Here is a 22,372-nt window from a genome sequence, read left to right as displayed (position 1 = left end):
TCACGTCAAGAAGTAAAACCTAAAGCTCCTTCCCTTGAATCTGGGCTGAACTTTGTGACCCGTGACCGAGACAACGCAGCACAAGTGGCATCCTGGGTCATAAAAGTCCTGGGGCTTCTGCCTGAGTCTCTTGGAACATTCACTCTCTGGACAGGGAATCCAGCCACCACGCTGTAAGACGCGTAAGTCACACGCAGAGGCTCCCTTGCAGGTGCTGTCGCTGGCCGCCCGACCTGAGCTCCTACAAAAGCCAATGTCAACTGCCGGCCGTGGGAGGGAGCCATCCTGGAGGTCCAGTCCAGCCCCCCACTGGACTACAAACCATATGAAAGCCCCTGATGAAGAGGCCCCCAGTTCAGCCCAGTCAGCCAGTAGAACTGTGAGAGAATATGAAATCATTGCGTTTGTCATCAAGTTGTTTTTTTTTTGGACGTGCATGTGGGATCTTAGTTCCTTGACCAGGGATCGAACCCGTGCCCCCCTGCAGTGGAAGCGCAGAGTCTTACCCACTGGACTGCCAGGGAAGTCCCAAATCATCAGGTTTTGGGGCAGTTTATTAGGCAGCAACAGATAACCAGAACACCAGTTAATAACTAGGTAACAGTTAAGAGATAATTAGAGCAGCTCTATCAGTTAGGGCTCTCCAGAGAAACAGAACCAGGAGTCTATCAATACTGATGTCTGTCTGTCTACCTATCTAGATTTATTTTAGCGAATTGGCCCACACAGTCAGGGGAGCTGGCAGGTCTAAAATCTGCAGGGCAGGCGGGCAGGATGGCAACTCGGCAGGAGGTGATGCTGCAGTCTTGAAGCAGAATCTCTTCTCTTCTGGGAAACCGCACTTTTTGCCCTAAAGGACCTCAGTTGATTGGAGGAGGCCCACGTACATTGTCAAGGGTCATCGTCTTAACTTCAAGTCAACTGAGGGTAGATGTAAGTCACACCCTCACGGCAATGCCTAGACTCACGTGTGATTACATAACTGGGCACTACAGCCTAGTCAAGGGGACACAGAAAATTAACCAGCCCGGTAATTCAGCCCCAAGTTCTGGTGGAGGAGAGAGAGGAGATGGCTTTGCGACATGCTTAGGATGTGAAACCGTGAAAGTTTGGTGATGAACGGCAAATGGGCACTGAAGGGAAGATGTCAAGGCTGATGGGGGCCACTGGGAGGGGGCGATGCCTTTCCCGACACAGGGAGCAGCTTAAACAAAAGCAAGATGGGGGGATGGCCTTTGCATCATGCGGTATTGTAGTAACCTGTCGTTGTTTTCACTCATCCCAGGTCTCATAAGGAGAGAATGAGATCACATGGCAGGCAGCAGTGGAATGAGAAGTTAGATTGTGAAGAAGGAGGGTTGCGAAGCCTTTGAAAACAGAAGAGAGACTCAGTCGTCTGGCTGGTCCAGAGGCCGTTCTGAATGAGCACAAAGCTATGACCAAATGAACTTGCCCAAGTCTCTCCCAGGGCCCCATCGCGGGACTGGCTCCTGACTTTCAAACATTGTTCCATTAACGTTAACAGCCAATTACGTAAGTGTGGAAAACACAAGTTCCAAAAATACAGAATCAGCTGTTAAGGTGAATGTTAAGATTTTGGAATATATTTTACTTTGCAGACCAAAAAAGAAAAAACAAGAAAAACTCCAGGTCAGAGTCATTATTACTCAGTGTGTGAAGAAAATGCAAATAAGCCATTCGTTTCTACTACTATTTAGTTAGATATTTGGGAGGGGGAAAAAAAGGAGTAAGAAACTTTTTTTTCCTTTTTGCAGACACCGTCTGGCAATGTATTTAAGATCCCGGAGTAACACTCTGAACCCTACGAAGACAGAGTTTTAGCGTTACAAGGCTGAATCGATCTCACGCGTAATTGCACCAGCGTGCTGGTCTGTGAAGCATTTCCTCAGGAAACTGTTGCCCGTATATTTTGTGTTGACACTACTTTCTTTTATAAAAGGTCCCATTATTTCATGACCTTTAAACTGACCAAGTCCTAATCGTGTGCTTCAGTGACAAGCGATGCGTGTGTCTGGCAAAGGGCTCCTTCTGTGCTAGGGATGGGAGTCGCCGTCCTGCACACATGGAGGGACAGGTAGGAGGCCGGTTCTGACCATCATCATTTCTGAGCCTGACTCACGTGGACAAATGGGCCACAAGGGCTCCCAGCAGCCACCACAGTGCCTCACCTCTCAGGCACTCTTCCAGGTCAGCCCCCATGGCTCACTGAGGAATTCACCATCTTCTGCTTTTTTTGGCTACAGCCCCAAGCTCAGCTTCTGTGTCTGCCTGGCCTCCGGGACCTGGGCACTTATTTTCTTGCTTTTGGCCTCTGGTTTCCCTCCACATCCTGACTTTTCATCTCTGCCCTCAGGCTTTGCCCAATAGATAAGGCATCCTACCCTGAACTTGCCAGGGTAGGATTAGGGTTAGCGTTACGGTTAGGGTTTTGTCCCCATTGAGGGGCTAAGTAATCTGGGGAAAGAACGGGATGCAGAACTCTGTGCACTGCCTAGAATTAGGCTGGTTAATTTTCAGGCAACTCAAAGTCATTCCTTGTTGGACCTCTGAAGCGTGTTGCCAAACACGATTTGACCGGCCGTCTTGAAAGGGAGGGACAAGCCACAGACAGTTCCTATAAAGGTAAGTCCTTTTCTACTGCAGACGGTGCACAGGAAGACTGCAACCTACTATTTTTAGTAAAATATTCATTGTAAGCTAGGAAAATGATATTAAACTGACAATAATAATAATAGTGATCAAGTATTGAGACTTTAACATATAACGGACTCTGTACTGAACATTCTATGTATTGAAAATTCATAAAAACTCATGAAAGAAGGTATTACTCATCTTTATCAAACTGATAAAGAGACGGGCCGGGAGAAGTGACTTAACCTAATAAGAACGATAATGAGGCTACAAATAACCGACTGCCCAGGTGCCTCTTGTCCAAGGTAAAATGGTCCCTAGTGGGAACTCAGCATTCACAGGGAGATCAAATATAACATAAAATCAATGACTATGGAAAACAAACAAAAGGTCAATCAAATAAGACACATGAAGCCAATGGGAAGCTCAGTCCCAGAAACCTGAGTATACTTTCCAACTCCTGGTTCCTATACTGAGCCCTGACTCATTTTAGAACCATCTAGAAAGATTCGTGGTTCTTCCTGATGAAAGTGTTTTCCCATCAATATTTTGCACTCTATAGAATACGTGGATCACAGGTAACCAGGGCTGTAAATTAATCCCACACACAAAATTCCAATCCATACTTGTGATCAGTGTTCTGAAGGAGAATCTCATCACAGGACAGCAGCAATGACTTCATCAGGGTGTTCAGGGAAGGCCTTCCTGAACAAGAGATGGTGGATGTGGGATCTGAAAGGTTGGTGCACATGAACAGGGGCATGGGGGGCAGAAGGGACAGAGCTGTCAAGCCTCCGGGGCTGAAGCAAGTATCGGACATTTGATGAGACAGAAGACGAACGCAATGGAGCAAAAAGAGCCAGGCGGGGTGTGTGGTGCGAGGTGAGGCCGGAAAAGTAGGTAGTGGCCAGGAAATATAGGGCCTTAAGGGAGTTTAAGTCTCAGTTTTGAATGCATCCCCCCCCTCCGGCCCCGCAAAACAACAACAACACTCAGCGGATTCCAAACAGGTTGGGGCAGGGGTAGGCTTGGTGGAAGTGAGTTGTGACCCCCCATTATCACCCAATTTCCATTAAAAAAAAACCATCCAAAGAAGACGTGGTACATATATACAATGGAATACTACTCGGCCATAAAAAAGAACGAAATCATGCCATTTGCAGCCACATGGATGGACCAAGAGACTGTCATACTAAGTGAAGTAAGTCAGAGGAAGACAAATACCATATGATATCACTCACATGTGGAATCTAGTTTTTAAAAAATGATACAAATGAACTTATTTATAAAACAGACTCACAGATTTCAAAAACAAACATACGGTTACCAAAGGGGAAAGGTGGTGGGGAGGGATAAATTAGGAGCCTGGGACTAACATACACACACCACTATATATAAGATATATAACCAACAAGGACCTACTGTAGAGCACAGGGAACTCTACTCAATATTCTGTAATAACCTATGTGGGTAAAGAATCTGAAAAAGAAAGAATATATGTATAACTGAATCATTTTGCTGTACATCCAAACCTAACACAACATTGTAAATCAACCACACTCCAATAAAACGTTGTGAAAAAGCCATCCAGCTATTGTATGGAGAACGGAGGAGAAGGGTACCAGCATGATGGACGATGACCCTTGTGAAGGTCACTGCAGTGATCGAAAGGAGAAATAGCGAAGAAGCAGAGTCCTCCCGACCACAGTCAGCCATAGAGTGTCTCCTATGCACCAGCAAAGATTCCCATATTCTACAGAGACATTTCTAAAATACAAACAGGACTCGAGGATGGATTGATATGGGGATGAGGGGGAAGGAGCCAAAAGAACAAATGGAGCAACACAGAAACCCAGGGTGAGAATCTTTCAAGGAGCGAGGAATGGTTTCTCATTTCCAGATCCTGGTAAGAGGTGAGAGCTCAAAACAAAACGGGAAGGGAAAATGCCTTTTGGATTTAGCATGTGGGGTCACTGCTGACATAGGTGAAATGTTGTCGTTAAGGATGTGGGTGGAAGACAGAGTGAGTACAGACAACTCTTTCCAGGGTTCGGTTATGCAGTGGAGAAGGGGCTTTGGGTAAGAAGTGAAATGAAAACTCAAATCAAGATGGCAGGTCAAAATACCGTGATTTTAGAATCAACTGGCTCACAATGAATATACGTTTCACACTAAAAACATAGATTGGTTTTGCTGTTGTTTTTTTTTTTTTCCTTTTTTTATTTCTTGGCTGCATGCGGCATGTGGGATCTTAGTTCCCCGACCAGGGATCCAACCCACGCCCCCTGCACTGGAAGCGTGGAGTCAACCACTGGACCGCCAGGGAAGTCCAAAAAACAGACTGCTTTTAAAGAATACAATGATCTAAGAATTCCAGGGCTTCGCAGGGATTCAAAAGGCACGAAAACATTCTGTTTCAGCCCCAACAGATCAGAAGAACTAAGGGCTTCAAACAGACACTACCTCTTTTAGCAATATGCCTATACCTAAATTAAAACAGAACCACCCGTGAGATTGAACTAGCCTCCCAGACCACTGGGAGAAATTCCAGCAACCCAGCGTGGATCTGTTATTAGTTTGTGGGATTATCCGGTTGGCATCACACTGAAAGATAGGATGGGAGAATTGACAGTCCTCCCTGATTCAGGTTAATTCATGGTACTAATCACACAGAGTGTTACTTTCCAATTCTTGGCTCTCTCACAAAAGTAGGACGGCAGAATGGCCTAGACATTTGGAATTAGAAAGTCAGACATTGGTGACTGTCCTTAACGAATCCAGTTAGATACAGAATGGGAGGCATGGCATTCAAAAAATCCACCCATTCATCATTCACACCGTCACATGAATTAGTACGTCCCATGGCAGGGGTGGTCTGGTACAGAGAAAGTGGAGTTTTGAGGAAGGATGAGGGAGAAAACATTTGGGAACGTGGAAACCTGACATCCCATTGTGTCTCCGGACCCTGAGGCATCGCAATGAGAAGCAAGAGAGAAATGAGGAAGGAACTGGGATAATTTACAGAAGATCAAAAAGGCGGGCTGGAAGGAAGCCCAGGCACCCGACCCAGAGCTGGGTGTTCAATACGTTTTGAAATATACAATAAATGGACAGTTTCACACACGTCACAATTTTAGCTTTACCTCAACCCACTCAAGGTTCTGCTTCATAACCCGGCAGCCATAGGAAGATCCAAGAGGGTGTGTGATTCCCTGTTCAATGTGGGATTCACACAGGTTTCAGGTTAAGGAAGAGAACGAATAAAGACCAAATTCCATCCGCATTTCAGATGACTGAGTTTTCCCCTTATATGTGTACACTGATATTTTGACGTTTATGAAAGATCAGCTCATCTCTTTGAGTAGAATATAAGTAAAACAAGGTAACTAGAATATGAAAGACTATGACTGTCAAAGCAAAGGACAGGAACTCCACTGAAATGTTAACTCAGAAGTGAAGGAGATAATGTTGAAACACTGGAGAAAGACCTCTGCGTATACAGGGACATTGCACCAGTGTTTAAACAACGTAATGTACCAATGAAGATACCCCAAGCAACGTAACAAGGAGCAGAGGGCTTGAAAGGCAGGGCGGTCTAGAAGAAGACTTCTCCGACCTAGGAGCATAAAGCAATATGGTTAATACCGAGTACAACTTGGGAGATACGTTTTTGAAATAAAATTTAGAAGATCAGTGAATCCCATGTGGTTTGATACATTTTTATGGCGAAGTTTATATTCTGTAGACTAAGACAGGAACTAGTCCCTAAATGTACAGAGACAGTTTCTATTATTAAATACAGCAGGTGTAATGACATGGTGTGGGTTTTGTTGCTTTTCTAAATGCACAGGCAGGCTGTATGGCATGACAAATAGAAAATGATATGACAGAATATTAACACTGAAAAATGGTCTTGAGGCAGAGGAAACGAGGGAAAGAAGCTTTTTCAATCGGACAACTGACCCAAAACACCTATCACAAAGTGCAAACATCTTGTTAAATTTTTTAAAAAATATGTATTGCTTTGAGCTGTCATCAGAGTCACCCTGCATGAATCGTAAGTAGCAGACAATTTAAAGGGTATGAGGAGGTTCAGAAAAATGAACATGGTTTTGTATAATCAAAAGAAGCCCCTGATAGAGATGACTTTTGCTTTTCTCCAAGAAATCTATGCTACAAGACAAAATGTCTGGGACTTAATAATGTTAAGTGTTGACTGAATGAAAAAAAAAAAAAAAGGGAGTAAGATCACCACATGCTATCCGAAATCAAACCATAGCTATTGCTTCTGGAGACATATTTTAGAAAATAGTTGAAAACTTTGTTGGTCAAACTAAGTGTGGTTGCTCAGTTTTACGATTTCTTGAAAAATATTGATTAAGTTATCCATCTATTTATTTGCAGAATTTATAGGCTTTCACATAGCTAAATCATCAAACATGTTTAAGTGTCACACAGTAAAAAAATTAACGTATGTGATATGTAGTCTGTGAGTTTCTTTTGTTTAACACTGTATTTTGTCCAAGGAGCTCAAATAAAAATGAAAGCAACACATCGGCTGTTATTTTAGAAATATCAAAGAATCTACTAAGACAGCAATGGAATCTTTTATATCCAACACAAAGAAAGACAAAGTTACTTTCAAGAAATTTTAATCGAACGAAACCTGAGGGGATAATTTGAGATTTATTAAAATTGCTACCATGTAATAGTTATCTGTAACAAAGTAATCAGGTATAAAATACCTGTTTTACAAGTAATTTGAAACGCATCTCATTTGCATGAGCCTTAAAATAAACATGTGCCTTCATACAATAGCACCATTTTCTGCCGCTATGTTTTCAGTAAATACCGATAATGTTCAGTCATTTTTGTATTCAAACTCACGTCCGTGAAACACAGGGATGTCTCAAGAAATCAAATGGTATTAGAGGTTCCAAAAGAAACCCCAAACAGAGTAATTGTGCGACTATTTCTGGAAAAAAAAAAAGTGAAAGTAAAATAAAAATTAAGCTCTGTTGCTTGTATACCTGTTAGCTTTCTATAATCGATTACACAAATGAACACAGTTCTTTTAAGTTAGAAAACAATTCATGAAAGCTAATGCAGTAATAACCATGCAAGTTACCGAGGGAATCCAAGACTGATTATTGAAGCTCAAAGATCTTCTGCCGATGCAGGGGACACGGGTTCGTGCCCCGGTCCGGGAAGATCCCACATGCCGCGGAGCGGCTGGGCCCGTGAGCCATGGCCGCTGAGCCTGCGCGTCTGGAGCCTGTGCTCCGCAACGGGAGAGGCCACAGCAGTGAGAGGCCCGCGTACGGCAAAAAAAAAAAAAGATCTTCTGCTGGGATAAAACCTGCTTACCAAAAGTTTCCAGAGCTTCACAAAAGAGTTTTCAAGGGTGAAGTAGAGGAAGACAAGGAAGAGGAGTCAGGAGCTTTTCATAACACGTTTAATTTAAATTTAAGTTATTTCGATGTTATTGTAATAGGGAAAAGCACATCTGATTCCATACTGGATCTGTTTCTTTTACTTCAACCTTTGTATTCCATTGCTCTATTGCTTTTGCTAGAGCATCACTAAAGGGATGTAAAAGTATGGCCCATCTCTAGGAACCCTGCCTCGCATGCCTGCGGCTTAAGCTAAAATACCTTTGTTTCACTCACAGGAAACATCCTGACCAGGCCCACCTGTGAGTGGCTGCAGGAAAAAATGAATTAACGCATCCCCTCCCGAGTCTGGCAGGAACCAGAAAATATTTGCAGCAATAACAGGAACTATCATCCAAACCCGGGCAAGATGGTTCTTTGGGACACCAGTCCAGCATCCTCTCAGCCTGCTGGCTTTCCAAATAAAGGCGATCGTCCTCGCTGCAACAACTCATCTCTCACTTTACTGGCCTGTTGCATGGCGAGAAGTACAAGCTTGGACTAGGTAACATTATTCTCAAACATCCAAGTGTCCTGCTCAAGCAAATGATTACCTATCCATCTCTAAACGTGACAGGGAGACAGTGTGGAAACCAATACAGACCTTCCTCCACTTACCATGAGATTACACCAGTAAACCCAACAGAAGTGTACAATATCCTAAGTCGAAAATGCATTTAATACACCTGGACTACCGACCATCACAGCTTAGCCTCGTCTACCTCACACGTGCTCAGAACACTTAGATCAGCCTACAGCTGGGCAAAATCATCTACCACAAAGCCTCATTTATAATAAAGTGTTGAATATCTCCTGTAATTTATTGAATACTGTACTGAAGATGAAGAGCAGAATGGTTGTCAGCACGTGGGTTATTCACGCTCGTGACCACCAGGCTGCCGGGGAGCTGCCCAGCATCACGGAATAATATCAGGTATGTATCGCTATCCTGGTGCATGGCTGTTAGCATACTGATGCCATCCAGGCCTGGTCGGTTCCTCCTGTCCTTCCAATGACCTTACCTAGGACTGCACTGGGGGTAAATCTCTTCTTTGTTGTCAAGGGCTTTGTAGTTCATAGATGTTGTTTAATCATCATTAGGTCCAGGTGGTTTCTGTGCTGTGTTAGTCTCCAAACAGTGATAAAGACCTTCGTCCGTGGACATATTCCTGGCACCCATGAGACTAGCTCCCCATCATAAATCTTGACGTAGGAATGCACTTGCTGTCTGCAAACACATACCCCCATGCCCTAGGTTAACTATAAAATTGTCCCAACTGCCCCCTGGAGATGCAGAGCACAGTTGCATATGCTCTGGATCAACGTCTGCCTGATCCTACCCTGTATGTAAGTTACCATATAAGAAACGGATCCACCGATTATATAGCGCTGCCCGCCTCATTCTTCAATCTCAAGATACCTTCTCAGTTCGGTGGACACTTTCTGTTCCCTCTGTCCTCAGACACTACAGAAAAGATCAAAATTCAAAATGTGAAGTACAGTCTCGAATGAATGCTTATTGTTTCTTCACCATTATAAAATTAAAACATTGTTAAGTCCAACGATCGTAAATGGGGGACCATCTATAATTTCTTAAACTGAAATCCAGGTTAGATTTTCCACAAATTAGTATACGTGTACCAACTCCTGCTTGGGGAAAATAATGGTAATAGGAAAATTAATTAATGATTTTGAAAGCAGAAGGCAGACAGCTTGACATTCTTAACTTTGTACAGTTATACGTAAATGAAATTATACGCCAAGGGAGAAAAAAGGCGGTAGGACATTTTCAGCTCTTACTCAAATCCCTCTTGAGGATCTCACGGAAATAACAATTCATAACTGAAGTCTAGAATTAATTTAATTAATTAATCTAGAATTACAAGTACGGATAAATCTGAGCTATAGCCACACCTAAACTTAACGATAATCATGCTTAGCACGGAAGGTGAAACAAATGATCAAACCCCAAAGCAAACAGAGCCTCAGGTCTGGAAGAGTTCTTAGAAATATTTTAGTCCACTCTGGGGCTCCCAGGCTCCTTGAGAGTCTGATGAAAGTTAGGGATCTTTTCCCCAGAAACATGTGCAAGGTGTCACATACAATTTCAAGGGCTTCATGGAACCACCAATATAGATCTCAGATGTTTCCAGGTAAAGGTTGAGGGAAGTTAGGGACTCAGACCCCAGGTACAAGTTCTCAGACTCACAATTAAATTACTGAATGACATTAAGAATCTATGAAAAGAGGACAAACATTGTTAATTGGAAAAAAAATTAAGACTGCTGAGAAGATAGGCTTCTCCAGGGCCATATTTCTTACGTAACGTAGCTTTCAAACTTTCTTTTCTGGGAGAGCCCATTTTCTCTCAACACTTTCCGTGTTAATCCCAGACCAAGGAAACATCTTCTGCATCTGGTTGTCCCAAAGTCATCTCAAACACAGCCTGCCCCAAATAGGCTTATCTTCTCATAAAGCAATTACCCCTTGAAATCTTTCTACTTGTCACTAGCACCACTATTACCCCAATCGACCAGACCCACATTTTCTCATGGGTCTTTGACTCTATTTTTCTTTCTCCTTCAATTAGAAAACTAGGAATCAATAAGCCACCAAGTCCTGCCCCTTTTTCACTCGTTTACTACAGCTGTTTATTGGGTACCATCTATGTGATGGTCACAGGAGATACAAAGATTAAAAACAATAAAACATGTCCTCAAGGAGCTCACAGCCAAGTGTCCTTGCCTTGTTATTTCTATAGCTACCAGTGATGTTTTAGATCTTCGTCATATTGCAGAGTCATCTTTCTGCCCCTGACTGCTCTGGCTTCCTTCAGTCTATTCACTCCCTCCTAAGACTCTGCTGACTGAAGGCATTCCCTAAAATAATAGATTCATCACGTAATTCCCTTGCTGGCAATATCCCTCCTGGGTTCCTGGTATCTACAGAAAGCCTGTGGAAGGATTTTACTCTGATAATCAGAGTCTTGTGCATCATCAGGCCGACCCCATCTACCTATAAGTCTCCCCTACATCCCAAGCACCCTCTAGTACAAGTTCACTGCAACAGTGAAGCTGGCCTTGAAACTCACTCATGTTTATTCCTGGTCCCATCGCTCCTGGTCTCTCCCTCTCTCAGCTCAAGCCCTGCCTCTTTCCACAAAACGTTTCAAGAAATTACATCCCACAGTGACCGAGCATTGATATACTACGGTATTTGTATACATCACTCATTTTTACATTAAATCATAAATATTCACACTTTTATTTCTTGTCTCTCCAAACTGTTTCAATTCCTTTGAAATCAGTAAGAAAACCCTCCATTCCCTTGTTGGTTTCCATGCAGCCATTTATTTAACACATATTTACGGAGGTTCTGCTTTGTGCCTGAGGTTTGTGTTTGAGGTTCTACTTTAAGCCTGTGTAACAGGCTTAAGTCTACTGTGCTTTGACAGAGTAATCCCGAAACAAATATTTATTGATAAATAAAATGCATGCCCTATGCTAGCAAGTAGCTTATTTATCTAAGGAAAGCTTTTAAAAGCTGATTTTGAGATCCTGTGGCCACGAAGTCCCATAATCTTCAAATAGCCCCTAGGTGTCAACTTTTGGGAGTTTCAACAATCAGGCTACAGCTGGATTTAGAATATATTCACTTGCTCACATTTTTTCAGAATTTAATGTAACTTTTGTTATTCCTGCCAGAAGAATATTACCACCTTTCACTTTTCTTCAATTTGGTATAAATTGCTATAAATAAATACAATAAAATAGAATACTATTTAGTTACTTGAAATCTATAAGAATAGGGGACATTTCTATAATGCCAGCTTTATAAATAAGCCAGAAACTCCCCAGATTTGGCCAGCTATATCAGTAAAAACTGAGGAGAGTGAATGGCTTACTATGATTTAATTGCACAGATTTCTGATGAGGGTTTATATAATCTAGTTCACAAATACGTCCATAAAAAGAATGTACCAATATAATACATATTCAAGTAAATAAATGTCACCATGACTGTTCTCTTGAAAGACAACAAACAATAAGTGTTACGGTCCCAGATGTTTACTTAAATTGGCCCTGAAGGGATAGATGATTACCATGGGGTAATCGTCACAGTTACGGATGCACTTTTTATACTGAGATGGTTCTAAGGGAGAAGTGGCCAATCTGCATACCAGCCATCTGTACAGCATCTATCCATTATCACTTGCACCAGTGACTTTCATACGGCTTTGGATTCAAAGAGACTCCTGATTTTTAGTGCGTGCACGTGCGCGCGCGCGCGCGCGCGCACACACACACACACACACACACACACGAGGGAAAGAAGGAAAAAAACCTTTAAAAAGAATTCTCTTTTTAACTGAGCTAGACGTTGTGTGTAAAAACTTGCAGAGATCATTCGAGGCTCAGAAGGAGGTTACCTTCTTCCAGAGAGGATTCTTTCTTTTAATTTAGATATGTAGCAAGAACGTTGATTATGAGGGATTGGCTCACATGATCACGGAGGCTGACAAGTCCCACGATAGACAGTCTGCAAGCTGGAGGCTCAGGAAACCAGTGGCGTAGTTCTAGCCCAAATCCGAAGCCTGGGAACCAAGGGAGCCAATGGTGTAAGTCCCAGTAGGAGTCCAAAGGCTGATGGCCAAGGAGAAGATGAATGTCCCAGCTCAAGCAGAGGAAGTACGTTTGCCCTCTGTCTACCTTTTTGTTCTATTTGGGACCCTCAATGGATTAAATGATGCCCCAGGATTATTTTGTTTTTATCAGGCATCTAGGCTGAGGGCAGACCTAAATCCAAGGGAGGACGGAAATGACTTCGATTGGGCTTCAGTCTTTTAGAGAACGGGTCTCTTCTAGGGCATGCTGGAAGCCCTGCTCTATGTCTCTACCTCTCCTCCATGCTTCTGCTTCTGCATCCAGCAAATTCCTTGTGAGGGAACGCAGCTCCAAAGGCGTCTCTTCTCCTTCAGCTTCTCTCTTCTTCTGGACCTTAGTCCTGGAAATTCCCCCTGCCTTGGTAGCTCTCCACTGCCCTCAAAAGAAGCGTTTCATATACTTCGTTTTGTTTGTATTATTCTCAGGAGGTTTGCCCTGAATCAACTTTACCGCCAGAAGTGGACGCTCCTTTATCCCGACTTTAATTGTTGGTGTCACTACTCATCTAGTCCTTCCAGCTAATTATCTGGGATTAATCCTCAATAGTTCAATACCTCCATAGGCCTCTCTTTCTTTTTTTGCCTACTCTGCACTTGTAGAAAGGTCTCTGAAAACCAGACTCTTCTGCTACTCATTGACCCTGTGATCGCTTAGGTTACAATTGCCCTTGCAACTTTCTATCAGGTCTTCCTGTCACGAGAATCTCTCAAATCTAGTCTTTGGTAGGATTGTGTCTAAGTCCATCTGAGCTGCTATCACAGAATGCTATAAACCAGGTGGCTTATAGACAACAATTTATTTTCACAGTTCTGGAGGCTGGGAGTCTAAGACCAAGGTGCTGGCAGATTCGGTGTCTGGTGAGAACCCACCTCTGGGTTCTCAGACAGCTGTCTCCTTGCTGTGTCCTCACATGATGGAAGAGGCGCGACAGCAGTACGTGGTCTCTTTTATAAGGTCGTGAATCCCATTCATGAGGGCTCCATCCTCATAACCCAATCACCTCCTACCTCCCAAAGGCCCCACCTTCGAATACCATCCTGTTGGCGATTAGATTTTTAACTTATGACTTTGGAGGGGACAAGTTCAGTCTATAGTGGACGACCTAGCATAAAATGTCCTGGAGATGAAATAGTTCCACAGGAATCCCACACTCTTAACTGCCAGTTAGGAAAGACAGTGGAATCCTACAGGAGGTCATGACAACCATGTGTCTACCCAGTGGAGGAAAGACGTTCATTTTCAGCTTTAACCCGATCAGGAAGTTTCTCTCTTACCCAGTGGGAGCTGCCCACAACCCGTCTCCAGTGGCACCAGGATCAAAGACAGCTGGTCCAATGACTCCAGCATGTACTGACTGAAGGACCCTGCGTGCAGAACTGGCTTCCTACAGCGAACAGAACTGAGCCGCGTTAAGAGAATCTCAGGCGAAGGCCAAGTCTCTTTAATAAGGTTTTTAGAAGAGTCGATGCTTAACGTAAATTTTGAAAACAGGAACCAGTAAAGATAAAAACATATTACCGAACTGTAATAACCTGGCACAAGACAAAACCTGTGTTGATGCAAAGCAAAGAATCAGAATGTGGCAAAGAAAAGCAGAGCAAGGTAGCCCAGGCAGGCACAGAGATACCTGGCCTGGCTGCACCCTATGTGCAGATAATGGGAGGAAGCAGTGCCAGAGAACGACCCAGGCATCCTCCGCAGGGCACTGTTTTGACACAATTTATTTCCGTCTGGGTGGGCTCCCAGGTATTCAAGCACAAGACAGCTCTGTAATCATCCACTGATAACCTGGTCTTGTCAGGTTGATGACGCCCCTCTGGGTTATGACCTGGAGCGTCTCATGCTCCTGAATGGTGCTGAGATTAAAAAGCTAATGAGAAAAACGGGAAGGGAATGTGCAGAAAGGAACATAGTTTTTGTTCTAGAGCGTTGGGACCACAGGTGATTTTTTCTTTCTATGTTTTCCAAAATTCCTTTACACTGCTACATGTTAGTTACAAATACACGTCAAATACAGATGGTACGAAGAAGCAGCAGCATCCTCTAAAATATGATAAAAAGTACAACAAAAACCTTCCTTTTGAAGTTGGGATTTCTGTAATTAATTTCAGCAACATAATCACAAATTTCTAGCTAAGAGCTGGGGATACAGGGCCTTGTGTCTCGTGAGACGATCTCAGAACGAAAAGTCCCTCATGGTCGCCTGGCCCCTTCTACGCTTCTTTTTAACAGCGCGTTGCTTGTTTTAGCGACAAAGCGAATGCACAAAACATTTTCGGATCTCATATTATTTATGAAGAATCTTTTTACCTAAACTTCTCATGCTCTTCTGCTTGTCGCTTCCATGGACAGCTCTGGATACTAGTGACGACCTGAAGATAGTCATCCTCTGAATACCTACAAGCCAAATGTCAATGAAATTAGAAAAGAAAGATCTCACTTATTGCTAAATGAATATGTAAGTCTTCTAAAGGACACTTATGATCTACTCATGTTAGCCTCTAAATCTTTTCTGAAATAAGGTGATGTAGAAGGAAGAAAACATCACAGCCATTTCAAAACTTCTAGGAGCATGCGATTCACAAAGAATCATTATGTTGATTTAGGAACATGTAATTTTCACATTCATAAGTCCAGTGGAGTATTACGAACCAACCACGACAGCACACTAATTCACATGCGTATCTTATGGCTAGTTAACAAATAAATACATTTTTATAGACACTTACCATAAATATATAGTTTACCATCTTTTTCAGACTCTAAGTTGATAGATTTACCTTGGGATATATGGATAACATTTCCACAAAATAATCATCTTAAATTTTAATTCTGAACAGTACATTAAAAAACCAGATTGGGCCAGGTTAAGAGAGATGTACACTGGCATAAAAATCTACAGGCATAGTGGTACAGTTTGGCCGGATCGCAGTCCCTGGTAGATCTCCCTCTACCTGAAATTTCATCATTAAGCAACAACTCCCTTAAATCACAAAACAGCCTCTAGTCTTTAATGGTTATCAATTAAAATGCATATATCCTTTTGAGTGAAAAAACCCTTAAATTTCCTTTCAGTTAATAGCATAGTCATTAGTTGCCAGCTACTTGAGATCAAGGCTTTGCAATAAAAAGATAGAGTATATGTTGATGAGTGTCTGGGGAAGGCAGTAAAGAATCTTGTCAGAAAAGGACCTTCTCCACCCCCATGCAGTATAATGCAGATGCTCCAAAGTCTGTCTCTAAAAGGAGGTATTTCTTATAGGTGGGGAAGGTAGTCAACCAATCAACTCCTTTGCCCTTGAAATTTACCTACCTTTTGGGTATCTCGCCTGTCAATGTTGCCACCAAGATTAATCGAAAATATTTTCTCTTGGTTCCCGTTGGACCAGCTAAGAAAAGCTGAAAATCTTGAAAGACTTTGCAAAATACTAAAGGAGAACAAAGCAAAGAGCTACCACAGGAGACATTAAAAATAGTTTGACTTGCATACAGGTTTCCAACCTCAACCATTTAACCTCACTCTCATGGGTCCCAAGTCTTGTCACCAAGGGACTCGAGAGATCTATACTCTAGCCCCAAAGCTTTGACTAGACGTGGCACTTCCCAGCTGGAGTGAGGATCACCTGCCTCCACATGGTGAGAGTTAATCTAAAGACCTTCTGCAAAACAGCATTAAGCTAAAAAATAGAAAACAAAAGAAGACATGCACATTCAGCAGCCTACTCAAGGCTCTCTCAATTTCTGGCTCTTCAAGAGAGAGATGTGACATTGGACTATCCTCTCCTGTCTGGAGAAGTCTTATCTACCACCAAGGCGTGGTTTTTTGATCACCCTGGAAACAGGACAACCATCAGAGCAATGTGTGTACCAGGGTCCATCATGCAAAGTAACAAAAGAATTGTCATCTCACATTTTTCACAGAACTAGAACCAATAATCCTAAAATTTATATGGAATCATAAAAGATCCAGAATTACCAAAGCAACCCTGAGGAAAAAGAACAAAGCAAGAGGCATAACCCTCCCAGACTTCAGACAATACTACAAAGCTACAGTAATCAAAACAGCATGATTGGCACAAAAACAGACATATGGCTCAATGGAACAGAACAGAGAGCCGAGAAATAAACCCACACACCTACAGTCAATTAATCTTCGACAAAGGAGGCAAGAATATACAATGGGAAAAAGATAGTCTCTTCAGCAAGGGGTGTTGGGAAAGTTGGACAGCCTCATGTAAATCAATGAAGTTAGAACACACCCATTCGCCATACACAAAAGTAAACTTAAAATGGCTTAAAGACTTAAACATAGTACGTGACACTGTAAAACCCCTAGAAGAGAACATAGGGAAAACATTTTCTGACATAAATCATACCAAGGTTTTCTTAGGTCTGTCTCCCAAGGCAAGAGAAATAAAAGCAAAAATAAACAAACGGGACCTAATCAAACTTACAAGCTTTTGCACAGCAAAGGAAACCATAAACAAAATGAACCTAAGACAACCTATGGAATGGTAAAAAATATTTGCAAATGATGCAACTGACAAGGGCTTAATTTCCAAAATATACAAACAGCTCATACAACTCAACAACAAAAACCCAAATAACCCAATCGAAAAAATGGGCAGAACTAAATAGACATTTCTCCCAAGAAGACATAGAGATGGCCAATAGGCGCATGAAAAGATACTCAACATCACTAATTATTAGAGAAATGCAAATCAAGACTACAATGAGGTATCCCCTCACACCAGTCAGAATGGCCATGATTAAAAAGTCTACAAATAACAAATGCTGGACAGGGTGTGGAGAAAAAGGAACCCTCCTACACTGTTAGTGGGGATGTAAGTTGGTGCAGCCACTATGGAAAACAGTATGGAGGTTCCTCAAAAAACTAAAAATAGAGTTACCATATGATCCAGCAATCCCACTCCTGGGCATGTATCCAGAAAAGACAAAAATGCTAATCTGAAAACATACATGCACCCCAATGTTCATTGCAGCACTATTCACAATAGCCAAGACATGGAAGCAACCTAAGTGTCCATCAACAGATGAATGGATAAAGAAGATGTGAGATATACACACACACAGACACACACACACAGACACACACACACACACTGGAATATTACTCAGCCACAAAAGAGAATGAGATAATGCCATTTGCAGCAACATGGATGGACCTAGAGACTATCAGACTAAGTGAAGTAAGTCAGATAAAGACGAACATCGTATGATATCACTTATATGTGAAATCTAAAAGAATGATACAAATCAACTTACAAGACAGAAACAGACTCACAGACATAGAAAACAAATTTATGGTTACCAAAGGGTGGGGGGGAGAGATAAATTAGGCGTTTGTGATTAACAGATACGCACTACTTTATATAAAATAGATAAAACACAGGGAACTATATTCAACATCTTGTAATATCTATAATGTAAAAGAATCTGAAAAGTATATGTATGTTGTATATGTATATATGTATATACCTGAATCACTCTGCTGTAAACCTGAAACTAACACAACATTGTAAATCAACTACATTTCAATTAAAAAATTTTAAAAGTTATAAAAGAGCTGTTGTCTCACAAAGCTCAACTAAAGAGAAATGGAAAGGGAAGGGCCAAATACAAATATCTAATTAAACCAATGAGAACTGCAACTGTATCTTAAGTCATCAAAACATATCATGAAAAGCACAGTAAATGAGAAATTATTATCCTATCATAAAAACCAAATGTGTCAGAGTCTAAAGTTTTGTTTAAATTTCATTTATTAAATTAAAAAGAAATTAAATTTCTCATGATGTATAATAAAATAAGATTAGTGAATTTGAAGACACAGCAATAGAAACTTAAAAATGAAACATAAAGGGGAAAAAAGGTTGAATGAAAAAGCTGTAGAGAATCATTCAGCTGTGAGCCAACCTCAAGGGGCCTAAATGAGAAATCATGGTCCTAGAAAGAGAGAAAAAACCAAAAAAATTTTGAAAAAATTACGGTGGGAAATTTTCCAAATTCAAGGAAAACTGTAAACCGACAGATCCAAGAGGCTCAACAAACCCAAAGCACAGGAAACATGAAGAAAACGACACCAAGGCACATAATAAAAAAAAATTCTCTAAACCAGTGATAAAGAGAAAATCTTAAAAGAGGAAAAAGACACATTATGTACACAGAGATAAAGATAAGAATTACAGCACACTTGTCAGAAACAATGCAAGTCAGAGGCAGTGGAACGATGTCATTAAAATACAGTACAGGATTTGGCAGGACTGTCGATCTAGGATTCGAGAGTGAGCAAACCTTTTAAAAAATGAAGGTAAAATAAGGACTTTTTCAGGTATAAAAAGGCTAAAGGAATTCATACCAGCAAATCTGCAGTACCAGGAATGCTATCCAGAATATGTAAAGAACTCAAAGTTCAATAAGGCAAACAGCCCAGTTAAAAGCTGGGCCAAAGATTTGAACAGACACTTCACCACAGATGATAAACAGGTCGCAAATCAACCCATGAAAAGATGCTCAACAACATTAGCTACTAGGGAACTGCAAACTAAAATCACAATTATATACTACTATGCATCCACTAGAGTGGCTAAAACTGAAAAGCCAGACCACACTAAGTTCGGCAAGGAGCAGAGTAAGTGGAACTCTCCTACACTACTGGTGAGAACGAAAATCTACAACTACTTCTGAAAACCACTGGGTGATTTCTTCAAAGGGTAAACCTACATATACCCCATGCAACCCAGCCGTTCCATTGCTAGGTATTCCAAGAAAAATGCAAACGTACAGCCGCAAAAAGACTTGTATGGCAGCTTTATTTGTAACAGCCCCAAATAACTATCATGTGAACATCCATAAGAGGTGAATGGATGAACAGATGGTGGCATCTACTTACAAAGGATGGAAAAATATAGACAAAAAAAGAGTACACAACGTAGATTCCATTCCAGAAAATGAAAACTAGCCTACAGTGACACAGAGCCCGTGAGGAGCTGCCTGGAAATGGGGGCTGGCACAAGAGGGGCAGCAGTGGTAGAGAGGAACGGATGACAAAAAAGCATGAGAAACCTTTGGTGGGTGATGGACGTCTTCCTAATCCTGACTGGAGTAATGGTACACACATATGCCAAGACTCCTCACACTGCACACTTAAGTTACAGTATATTGTACATCATTTACCCCTTAAAAAACTTTTAAAATGTTCATATTGAGCTAAAAAGTTGTATTTTCCATGGTGATATAAATACGATAATGAGCATTATACATCGGCCATTGTTGAGGACCAAATATCTAAAATTCAAAATTCTAGTCACGCTGAACCTACAGTATATTTAAATGAATATGCTTTTTTTTTTTTTTTTTTGCGGTACGCGGGCCTCTCACTGCTGTGGCCTCTCCCGTTGTGGAGCACAGGCTCCGGACACGCAGGCCCAGCAGCCATGGTTCACAGGCCTAGCCGCTCCGCGGCATGTGGGATCTTCCCGGACCGGGGCACGAACCCATGTCCCCTGCATCGGCAGGCGGACTCTCAACCACTGCGCCACCAGGGAAGCCCTGATAAAGAACTGAGAAGTTGCTACTTCCTATGTATTCTCAGAGTCCTTAGACCAATACTTCTATAATAGCCTTTCTCACATCGAATTTCATTCCGTGTTTACACATTGGCTGCCTTTCTAGACTATGCCTTTCCCCACAGGACCTCGATGGCTAAGCATTTCTAGACTAACACAATCCCAGATCAAGCTGATTATTCTTGTTAACCCAGGAAATACGTGAGTAATTTAATTATAAATACAAAATGTAATGAGGTCATACACTACTGTAAGTTCAAAGCAATATTTCCTTACTCCACAGATTATGGCTTCTACTCAGTAACATTCCCCAGTGCTGACGTGCACTCCCTTGACCTGTTCACAACTCACCTACCCCTATATTAAAGCCTACCCCTTCCTCAGCATATTGCCTGAAGAGCCTCAGATTAGAGCTCAGTAGCTAGTCAGTCACTTCAGCCAGTCCATTAACCCAACTCATCCTTCCTACTTTCCCAGTTTCTTTTCTTTTCTTTTTGTTTTTTTAATAAATTTATTTATTTATTTATTTTTGGCTGCACTGGGTCTTTGTTGCCGTGTGCAGGCTTCCTCTAGCTGCGGCGAGCGAGGGCTACTCTTCGCTGTGGTGCGCGGGCTTCTCATTGCGGTGGCTTCCCCTGTTGAGGAGCATGGGCTTTTGGCGTGTGGGCTTCACTAGTTGTGGCACGCGGGCTCAGTAGTTGTGGCACACGGGCTCAGTAGTTGTGGCTCATGGGCTCTAGAGCACAGGCTCAGTAGTTGTGGCAAACGGTCTTAGTTGCTCCATGGCATGTGGGATCTTCCTGGACCAGGGCTCAAACCCATGTCCTCTGCATTGGCAGGCGGATTCTTAACCACTGTGCCACCAGGGAAGCCCCCCAATTTCTTAGCATGAAATAAAATGAGTGTGCACGTGTGCGTATCTGGTTACACTTTTACCCTTTTTGCAATGATTAACCCATGACTGCCTCCATCTTCGACTCTGAACTCCCCCAATCGTGATCAATGCAGAATTTGCTGAGATTTCACACAGGAAATAGAGGAAAGGGGTTATGCTGTGAGAGATCTAACCTGTGCAACTTTTAAAAGCAAAAAACACAGTAAATCCCTATCTCATTTTGGCCAACTCTTGGACTTGAGAGTAAGCTCTTTTCTCAACTCTCTTTGCTGCCGCAGGATGGGTGTGGGGAACCTCTCTTCCTAGCTCCATACTTTCTTTCTCATTATTGTGCTGGAGCTGGCTCATACAAGCTTGGAAGAACTGCCTGGTACATGTCCAGCAACGTTGTGAGCAGGTTGTTGAACCACTGGTAGCTTGAAATTAGGCAAGGTGGGACAATTTACATCACTGGAAGCAGCAAATGTGACAAGTCAGGGCATTCTCCACAAGCTAGTTGTTAAACGTGAGCACACCACTGCCCCTATCCTTCTCCACCCGTTCCACAACCTGTGAGACTGGCTCAGAACTTTCCAGTCTTCCCCCAGTCTGAGCCTTATGGAGGCTGGCCAAGAAGGCCAGGTAAGAGTTTGCTGCCACACCTGACTCATCAAGAAAACTGATTCAGAGGGGTCCTAAGCCTCAGTGAAACAAAACTATCATATTAGATGCAAGGAGCAACTACAAGCTTGGGAAATTACAGATGACTTTATTTCTCCAAAGGTTTTAAGCACTCTTATGTATATTATACTTTAACTTTGGCGTACCTGAAAAGCAGAGTTCGTGTCATTTTGACAATCATCCTTCCCATTATATCAAGCTTAGTCTAGAACATTAAAATTATCACCCACTGCCAGTTAGAATAAAAGTTCATTGTAAGGTATGTATAGTCTTAAAAACGTTTTGTTTTCATGATGTATGTCTCCCAATAAATTGTAGCTGGCTCCAATGTAACTTAATATTGAAAGACGCCAATCATAATGTATCTGATTTTACTAGTAAGTTAGCTGCATAGAAGGGCTTTTGACTTTATAGTCCCTGATACTTAAAACCAAGTCAAACACATTACAGCAGACATATATATCAAAATTTTAAAAGGAG

General features: G+C 42.0%; 1 protein-coding gene across 1 annotated transcript in view; it reads right to left on the bottom strand.

The window, feature by feature from the left end:
- The window catches only part of ST8SIA6 (ST8 alpha-N-acetyl-neuraminide alpha-2,8-sialyltransferase 6), a 140,220-nt gene that overhangs the window by 32,175 nt on the left and 85,673 nt on the right, over positions 1 to 22,372 (bottom strand). Inside the window, exon 4 of the mRNA XM_004278610.3 lies at positions 15,059 to 15,145. Coding sequence (XP_004278658.1) covers positions 15,059 to 15,145 — 87 coding nt within the window. The remainder of the gene's footprint in view (positions 1 to 15,058; positions 15,146 to 22,372) is intronic.

Source organism: Orcinus orca, chromosome 2, assembly GCF_937001465.1.
Source record: "Orcinus orca chromosome 2, mOrcOrc1.1, whole genome shotgun sequence".
Classification (NCBI taxonomy): Eukaryota; Metazoa; Chordata; class Mammalia; order Artiodactyla; family Delphinidae; genus Orcinus; species Orcinus orca.
This window is presented reverse-complemented; position numbering and strand designations above follow the sequence as displayed.